The sequence below is a fragment of the Muntiacus reevesi genome, chromosome 12 (genome assembly GCF_963930625.1).
Source record: "Muntiacus reevesi chromosome 12, mMunRee1.1, whole genome shotgun sequence".
NCBI classification, from domain to species: Eukaryota; Metazoa; Chordata; class Mammalia; order Artiodactyla; family Cervidae; genus Muntiacus; species Muntiacus reevesi.
The window spans coordinates 13151056-13161090 of NC_089260.1; the positions used below are offsets into that span (position 1 = coordinate 13151056).

Below are 10035 nucleotides of genomic sequence, written 5' to 3' on the forward strand. Positions count from 1 at the left end.
TTTTCTGATATATATATTAGCACAGGAGCACATATATATATAACTTATACAGACCCACACTGGGATTAATATACATATTTTTAAAAAGACAGGATGCAAATTTATTTGGACAACAGTGGTTGATAATGGCTCTTTCCCAATCCTGGCAAACTAGGGGGTGAATCCTCTCCCCCTTCATTCAGTAACTTTCAAAGTCTGAGAGCCAGTCTGCGCCACAGTTTATATATGTTACGCTAAGTCGTTTCAGTTGTGTCTGACTCTGTGATCTTATGGACTGCAGTCTGCCAGGATCCTCTGTCCATAGCAATTCTCCAGGCAAGAAAACTGGATGGAGTGGGTTGCCATTTCCTTCTCCAGGGGACCTTCCCAACCCAGGGACTGAACCCGCATCTCTTATGTCTCCTGCACTGGCAAGAGGATTCTTTTCGACTAGCACCACCCGGGAAGCCCTGCGCTATTTACTTCAGATAAAATAAAGCCCCTGGTGCTCATTTCTTGCTCCATTCCATCCGTGCAAGGGGGCCCCGCTGGGGCTTCGAGGTATCTTGCTAATCTACAGTAGCAACATAAATTCAGTAGTTATTCAGAATAAGGTTTAGAATTCCAAAACTCCAACAATAATTATGATATTTATTTAAAGTAATACATTTACAGCCCAAATAGTTCTACATTGTACATTTCAGGTTTAACCAGCTTCATAAAAATACTTGAGAACAGCTGTACCCACAGATTTAGACTACTAAATTATTTCTTTGCCCATTCTTCTCTCTCTTTTCTTTCCCGAATAACCTCTTTCAGATACGGTTCAAGGTAGAATTTATCCTAAAGAATGAAGAAAAGAAAAATATTATATGCCACCATCACATATTGATATATCCCAAATATTCAACAGATCTTAAACAACAAAAGAAATATACAAAACTTATTTCCAGCTTAAGAAAATATATTCTCAAGCAGACTAAAAACTGTCTGCTTTTTATTGATGTACAATGTCACAAAAATACTGTAATAAGCCGTTCTGATAGGTTATCAGAGGGTCTGTTAAAGAGAAAGGAATGAGAGTTTACAAGGTTTGGCCTAGTTTCAATGCAGCCCAAGGGGTGAGGGATCACTTCAGAGTCCTTTCCAGGAGCCAGAAAGCCACTAAATGGGCTGATCACAGAAACACCACCCTTTCTTCATGGGAGCAGAGCGCAGAGAGAGAAGACCTGGATTCTACTCCTGGATCTCTATCTCAGGGATGTGCTTAATGATTTGGAATGTCATTTCGTGTCTAGATCTCAATGTGTTTATCTCTAAAACAGAGCTAACATTTGTTCTACTAACCTCAAGAGACTATCATAAGGATATCGATCTGACACAACTTTAAGAACTCTAAGTGAAGTGAAGTGAAGTCGCTCAGTTGTGTCTGATTCTTTGTGACCCCACGGACTGTAGCCTACCAGGCTCCTCCGTCCATGGGATTTTCCAAGCGAGAATACTAGAGTGGGTTGCCATTCCCTAAAGCACTATACAAATGAATGTGTCCTTTGTTTCCAATATTGAACCCCAGATGGCCAACATTATCAAACACACAAAAGCTGTCCTACCTCCTCATATTTCGTCCACTGCTCTTTAGGCAGGATCTGCTGCCTCATGTTGAGGTCCAGGGCCCTCTTAATGCGAAACACTCTGTCGTTATAAAGGTTCTCGGGAAGCCTTCTTATGGCTTCTTTTACATCGTCATTCTCATGTATTGTGTCATCTCGCATTAAGCCTATGGTATAAAACAAAGTTAGAATGAATATGCATCTTGAAAATAACTTTTTAAAAGATAAGTAAAATTTTGACTTATAACTTAAGTCATTAACTTGGGTGATATATCAAGAAATAATTATGATGGAAACTCAATGCCATTTCATATACAATAATGGGTTATTTAATGGATTATATCTTAAATGGTACTGTGGAAACAATGAGTCTTTTAAAATATATTTTCACAAAGTTCACATTTTATCTACAGTAATTTTAAAAACATTTAAAATGTCTACCTTGTTTTTAAACATGTATCAATAATCCATGTCTCTACTTTATTATAGTTTGTAATTCTGAGCTCAAGGAATTAAAGAACCTTAAAATGACAGTGTACTAAGGTACCATTAACATTTAATGATGCTTCCATCCAGCTTCAATTACCAAAGATGAAGTTCACCACAAAGTATAAAGTTCTAAAAAAAAGTTCAGAAATCAACTAACTGTAAAGATGGTAGATAATTTTAACATTTGAAAAATCTCTACTTTCAAAGTTCACATAACTTAAATTTTAAAATGCTAAGGAGAGGAGCTGAGAGAGGGAACATATAATAAGGAAAATGTTCTGCTATCATATTTCAAGAACATAAATCATGTCCACCTCATACATTTGGGACAGTTCCATTCCTCTCTTCTCAATAATAAAACAGAAATGGATTTAACAATAAAATGTGACTTAATTTTAAAATTTAACGTCCACAGGTACAAATAGTGAATGTATTCTGAGGATCTATAATAACTCCTACAAAATCACTATACTCAGAAAAAGAAGAAAACAAAAGAAGAAAGCACAAATACTTACCCAGTTTATTGAACCCGGCAGCGTTGTAATACCATTTTCGAATACCCTCCAGCCACCTGCTTGATGCTGAAACTGATATTGTCACACTATTAATTGCTAACAATCCCACTTAAGAGAATGCAAACACATGAAGGAATTTCATTTAAAAGCATATACTCTATATATTGTAGATAAAAACTGCTTACTTTGTCTATCAGCAAAAGTGACTGCAGGTAAAAACTGGACAGTAAGGAAAAAGGATAAACTCAAACACCTGAAAGACCTATAGGTATGATTACAGTCCCTCACTATCTGCAAGGGATTGATTTCAGGCCCTCCCTCAGATATCAAACTCCAAGAGGCTCAGGTCCCCTATATAACATGGTAGAGTGTTTGCATATAATCCAAGCACATCTTCCTACTTTAAATCTTCTCTGGGGTGTGCTTAGTCGCTCAGTCGTGTATGACTCTTTGCGACCCTATATGGATTGTAGCCCGCCAGGCTCTTTTGTCCCTCAGATTTTCCAGGAAAGAATACTGGAGTGAGTTGCCATTTCCTCCTCCAGACCAACTTCCCAACCCAGGGATCAAACCTGAATCTTTTGAGTCTCCTGAGGGATTCTTTACTACCACTGCCACCTTAATACAATGTAAGAGCAATGTAAATAGGTGAAATACAAAATAAATGCTATGTAAATAGATGGCTGAGAGCAGCAAGTTCAAGTTTTGCTTTTCTGAACTTTGTGAAATTTTTTTTTTCAAAATATTTTCCATCAGGAGGTTGCTGAATCCTCCAGTGTGGAACCAGTGGATACAGAGGGCTAACTGTACTGCCACTTCAGCTTTTCAAAGTCAAGCATCCCATTCCTTTATGTCCTCTTGCTGCCGTTAGAATTAAAGGAGTGGGGGAAAAGAAACTGGGAACTTCTCCATCATTTGCAATTTCAGAAACAGGTTACAGGAAATAACTCTAAACTTTTCAAGGGACTTGCCTGATGAGATTTCAGGATACACTAGCAGATCTAAATGACCCCCATCTTCCAAAACTTTTATTCTACATTACTTTTATTTCACTTGGCAACTCTCTCTAAAAAATATATGTATTTCTGGGAGGGTTTTGATCCCAGATGGACTAGTAAAAGAACCACATTTCCCTCTTCCCCAGCAGCTAACTTTCCATGGAGGGAATGAATATTTGAAAGTGTATGAGGAGAAACAGGTTATGCTAAAACTCTTTCCGGAACAGAACTGAGCTTGATGGATTACCCAGTAGGAGCTAAAGGCAGCATGACAGTGCCTGATGTTTACAGGAGAGATGTGGTACTGGAGGGGAGGTACAGAAAGTTTAAATTTTCTTTTAAAATTTTGTCTTAGGGATAGCCCCTAACCAAGGAAGGAAAACAAACTCTCCTTTGATTCAACCTCTTAGACATCACAGTTTTGGTAACTCTCTTTGGAAATTAAGCACCAGGTGTATAAAGTTGCTTCTAAAGTAACAATTAACAAAGCATCAACAATCTACAGACGCACTTGTAGGTAACAATTACTTGTAAACAAACTTATCAGTGATGGTAATAATGACTGACATTCACTGAACACTTACCTTGTGGCAGGCACTATTTTATTTGTTTCATGCCCACGCGAGAGTTACTCATAACCCGCCCGTCCTTGCTAAAGAGCAATAGGAATTACATAAATTATCCCATCCAAGATCAGAGGCAGCCAGTGATGGAGCTGAGGCCAGGTCTATGTAGTTTCCAAACACAGCACTGAAGCACAATGTCTTCAGTAGTTGTCTAGTTAAGTAAATAATGAATTTTTAAATGTCTCCACCACTCCACCAAAGCTCAATGTCATTTAGGTTGGCAATCTGGTGTTTCCTAATAGCTTCACAACTGCTGGGGGTACAGAAATAGGGACCAACATTTTTTTAAAAAAAACCTTGGGGGGGGCAGTGTGGGTTCCGTTGCTTGCGACTGAAAAAGCTAGAGGGAGGTTGGGAGTGTGTGTGTGTGTGTGTGTGTTCAGTCGCCTGTGACTCTTTGCGACCTCACGGACTGTAGCCTACCAGGTTCCACTGTCTATGGAATTTTTCAGGCAATATTGGAGCGGGTTGCCATTTCCTACTCCACAGGATCTTCCCCACCCGGGGTTCCAACCCGCGTCTCCTGCACTGGCAGGCAGGTTAAGGACTGACAAAAAGGGGGGCGGGGAGTGGGGAGGGGACTGTATTTTTTCACGTTGTTTAAATATTCCAGAAATATCTGCGTCCTATTCCATAATAAACACATCTGTTCCAATTTCCAAAATAGATACAAATGTTTCCAAATCCAAAGACCAAGTGGATGTTCCAGATAAGCCAAGGTTATTAAACTGAAGCTTCGCCGTAACTCATTCACTCAGCAGCCTCTAATTCCCTGTTTGAGAAGCGCGAGAGAGGTGCAGCGAGGCTTCCAATCCTGTTTCCTCCGGCTACTTGGCCTGTTATCTTACTAGCCTACAAGGAAAACTGACACTGTCCTCCTCGCGCTGAGAGAACGGACCTAGCTAACGCACACGACAGCACTTGGCTCTCATTAAACGCTCGGTTCACTTGGGTTGAGAGCCACTAATAATCTCATGGTGCCCTTGAACTTCTTCTAAGGTCGAGAGGAGAAGAGCTCAGCGCTCGAGCATCCGGACCGCCAGGGCTGTGGGGGCCACCGCGGGCACCTTCACCAACAGCCGGCCCTGGACCCTGAAAGGGGGTGGGCCCAAGACGTCTCTGAGGTTGGCTGGAGCCGCCTCCTTCCCTCCCGCCGTAAACCTGGCCTTTTAGACTGAGCACAGGAAGTGGAGCAAGCTGCTGAGAGTATAAAAGGTTCAGCGCGGCGATGCCCGCCAGGCAGGCCGCCCCTCACTTACCAGCTGGCCGGCCCGCCATGTTGACCTGACACAGAAGCGTTGCTTCCTGGGTAAGTCCTAGAGGTCGAGCAGGGTCCAGGGCGCAGGCGCGTTGCGTCACTTCGCTAGTCGCGTAGGGGGCGGGGAGACGCTCGCGCAGGCGCAGTTCTAGAGGCCAGCCTTTGGCCTCTGAGGTCCTGCACCTGTCGGTCACCATTATGCTAATCTTGTAGGCGTGGAACCGCGGCAGGTTCCCTGGGACAAGCTGGGGAAAATACACTAGGCGAGGAATTAGAACTGGAAAAGGAAATGGCAACCCGCTCCAGTATTCTCGCCTGGAGAATCCCATAGACAGAGGAGCCGACGGTCCATAGGATGGCAGAGTCAGATACGACTGAAGTGACTTAGCACGCACACAGGCAAGGAATTAGAACACCAGATCTTTAGCCTGGCTTCTGTTACTGGCGAGCTCTGAGAGGTTGGGAAGTCATAACTGCGCCCTTTGTGTCAAGCAGCACGCTAAGCGTTTATGGGCTTATTTTCATTTCATTCTAAACCTATAAGATAAATACTATGATTGTACCCATTTTAGAGAAGAGGAAACCGAAGCTCCGAAAGGTTGCATAAATTGTCCAAGGGCACTTAAACTAGGAGGAATCCAGATTCACCTTCCAGAATCTGAGACTCTAGGTAAAATGTTGTTCAGTTGCTAAATCCTGTCTGACTCTTTTGCAACCCCATGGGCTAAAGCCCAGTCAGGCTCCTCTGTCCCTGGAAGTTCTCAGGCAAGAATACTGGAGTGAGTTGCCATTTCCTTCTCCACAGGATTTTCTCGACCCAGGGATCAAACCTGTGTCTGCTGCATTGGCAGCAAGAATCTCTACCACTGAGCCACCAGTGAAGCCCCAAAGATACAACTTTGGCACTCTTTAATTCTAGGGTCATATGCTACAACCACTGATCCAGGGAAACTAACCCTCTCTCACCTTCAGTTTCTCCAGGTGAAGTTCTGCATCAAGCCATTTCAGTGGTAGTCTTGTTGAGAAAAACAATTTAATACTACATTTGAACTGTAGCCGAATGTTAGTGCAATTTTAAGGTAAAAGTACATTTTAAAGGTTTCAGTCCAACTTAAGTCTAAAGTATAAAAAACTAGGGACAGCAGGATCACAAATTGTTGAGGTAGAAGAATTTTACTAAAGGTCACAGAAAAGAATAATTGGTTAATTTGTGGGTGAGGCAGGCAGAGGGGACAAGTCAGACTGTCTCTTTACACCTTTTATCAAAATAAACTCCAGGTGTATTAAAGAGATTTAAAAGTATTAAAAAACAACAACAAAATACCTTAGAGACAAAACACTCGGGTTTGGTTACCATGTTTGATGCTTACTGAGTTACTGATGAATTTCTGCACCACTACCATCTTGGGCCATTCAGTCTATGGTAACAAAATACCATAGACTGAGTAGCTTAAAAACCAAATTTACTTTCTCAGTTCTCTCCAGTTAGAAGCATAAGATCAAGGCGCCAGCATGGTCAGTTTCAGTTACGAGCTCTTTTCCTGGGGCTTGTATAGGGCGCCCTTCTTACTGTGTCCTCACATGGCAGAGAGCAAGCTCTTCTGTATCCCTTACAAGAACACTGATACCATCATGAAGGTCCCATGTTTATAGCTTCATCTAAACATATATTATCTCCCAAAGTTTTGCAGTTTGGGCGGGGGGAGCGGTGATGGAGGGACACAATTCAGTTCATAGCAGCTACCCACCAGAAACCATTTCTGTTTTCTTCTGTCCTAAGCTGAGACTTGGGGCAGTCGAATGCCATCTAATTGTAAATTTGAAAAGTTTAATGGTCTTAGTCACAATCCAGATCTAAAATCTTGTTGGCTTCTACCTTTTTTTCCCCCTCTGTGCCACCACAATTTCTTGTATTACTCAGCGCTATATCCAGTACTAAAAAGGTGATGAATGGCTGCTCCCAGACTACATTAGCCAAAGTGAAGTTGGAAGGTAGGAAGAAATGCAGTACATTTGTAAGCTGGCAAATTGCCTTACAAGAACTCAGTAAATTGTTCTCTCTTCTTTATCCTTCAAGTTTGTTTGCTGGTTACAGGGTGAAGGTGGCAAGAGAAGGAAAACCTTTTAAAGGGATCATACCCAGGACTGTCACAAAATCCATCCTCTAAAGGTATTAAGGACGAATCACAAGCTGGAATCAAGATTGCCCAGAGAAATGTCAACGACCTCAGATATGCAGATGATACTATAATGACAGAAAGTGAAGAGAAACTAAAGAAGCTCTTGATACTTGATAGGGGTCAAGAGGAGAGTGAAAAAGTTGGCTTAAAACTCAATATTCAAAAAACTAAGATCATGGCATCTGGTCCCATCACTTCATGGCAAATAGAAGAGGAAAAAGTGGAAGCAGTGGCAGATTTTATTTTCTTGGGCTCCACAATCACTGCAGATGATGACTGCAGCCATGAAATTAAGACGCCTGCTCCATGTCAGGAAAGTTATGACAAACCTAGACAGCATATTTAAAAGCATCCCTTTGCTGATAAAGGTCCATTTGGTCAAAGTTTTGGTTTTTCCAGTAGTCATGTGCAGATACTGGACCATAAAGAGCTGGACCATAAAGAAGGCTGAGCACTGAAAACCTGATGCTTTCAAACTGTGGTGCCGGAGAAGACTCGAGAGTCCCTTGGGCAGCAAGGAGATCAAACCAGTCAATCCTAAAGGAAATCAATCCTGAATATTCATTGGAAGGATTGTTGCTGAAGCTGAAGCTCCAATACTTTGACCACCTGATGGGAAGAGCCGACTCACTGGAAAAGGCTCTGATGCTGGGAAAGATTGAGCTGGTTAGATAGCGTCAGCAACTCAATGGACATGAATTTGAGCAAACTCTGGGAGACATTGGAGGACAGAGGAGCCTGGTGCACTGCAGTCCATGGGGTTGCTGAGTCGGACATGACTTAGTGATTGAACAATAGGCATTAAGCCCAGAGAGCCTGGACATTTACTGATAGCCATTAGAATTGATTAAAAAATCATTTTTTATTTTCTTTCTGGCAAATGGCAGGATTGCACTTCTCTGCCCTTAAAGATAGGCTTGCCTATGTGATGCTTTGACCAAGAAAAATGTGAGAAATTTTTAAAAGCAATTTTTCACATTCCTTTCCCCTTCCATAGATGGGCTACATTCCAGGCATGGTTGAAGCTCCACCAACCTCCGTCACTTAGATAATGTGAAACAGAAACTATTTGGCCCCAAGATGGACATGTGTGAGATTAAAAACATCTCTGGTTCTAAATCATACGTGGTTTTAGGGTTGTTCATTACAGCAGCATAGCTAGCCTGTTCTGGTAGGTAGTTAATTAAGGCAAACTGAAGTTCTGAGCCTTAGAAAGACCAGGCAGTTTGGTTCCATGCTATGCCTCCTGGTTGAACCTTCTTTCACGTTCCCTTTTTATTTTTTTTAAATAATTTATTATTGGTTGCACTGGGTCTTCATTGTTGTGAGTGGGCTTTCTCTAGTTGTGGAAAGCATGGGCTTCTCTTGTTGCAGAGTGCAAGTTCTACGGCTCCCAGGCTATAGACTGTGGGCTTAGTAGTTGTGGTGCGTGGGCTTAATTGCTCCACCACATGTATCTTCCCGTACCAGGGATTGAACCTGTGTCCCCTGCATTAGCAGGCAGACTCTTATCCACTGTACCACCAGAGAAGTCCCTGTGTTCCCTGTTTATTGAGCTCATCTGTTAGAGAACTCCATGAAGACGTGGATCTATGCCACACTCACCACTGTATCCTATTCTGTTGAGGGAATGAGTAAAATACATTAATAGGAAGACCCCGACCAATTACGAGCTTAGTTTGTCACATTCAGCACACAGAACCCCAACGCACAACTATCCATCCCTAAAGCTGGTCGTTTTAAAACACCGTTGCTCCTAGTTCTGAATTCGGCTGAGCAGTTCTGCTCCACGTGGACCCTGCTGAGGTTGCGATGCCCAACATGGCCTCTTCACTCCCTTCTGTGGCGCTCAGGGGGCAGAGCTGGCACAACTGAGGTGTGGTCAGGGCTCTTATTCCACCTCATTTCTCCACAAGAGTCATCAGACTTTTTCCATCCTGGCTCAGGGCTCCAGGTGGACAAGCACAGATGTACACGTGTCCCATGAACCACTGTGACCACTGAGACGGTGTGGGAGCAGACTACAACGGGAGCGCAGATCCCAGTGTGGCTTCCTGGGGGCCACCAGCGCCAACAGTCTACCCAGTCTTGTGGTCCCAAGGCAGATCCCTGAAGCCATGATGCCTCATCTCACAATCAGATCCTGTCCCCAGGATCACATGTCTAAATGGGAAACAGGAAAAAAAGTATCATCTCATGCTAAATCTTTATACCCCAGCCATAAGACAAAGGCTTGTTATGTGACGTAGTAAACGTCTCATTGCTGTCCTTCAAACGACTTCCTATCCCCTTTTCTTTCCAGATTTTCAGTAGCCAACTGTGGGCAACTTTCAATATATTTGCTCAGGAACATAACAGTGTATATAAACCAAAATCGAAT

The 10035-nt window shown here is 42.6% G+C and overlaps 1 protein-coding gene across 1 annotated transcript; it reads right to left on the reverse strand.

The window, feature by feature from the left end:
• Positions 1–610: 610 nt before the first annotated feature.
• UQCRB (ubiquinol-cytochrome c reductase binding protein) lies at positions 611–5537 on the reverse strand. Its single transcript, XM_065902977.1, has 4 exons — positions 5477–5537; positions 2594–2665; positions 1590–1756; positions 611–822 (listed from the first exon to the last, which is right to left on the reverse strand). Exons 1-4 carry the CDS (start codon positions 5493–5495, stop codon positions 745–747), a joined length of 336 nt encoding a protein of 111 aa, XP_065759049.1. The 5' UTR covers positions 5496–5537; the 3' UTR covers positions 611–744.
• Between the last annotated feature and the right edge of the window lie 4498 nt (positions 5538–10035).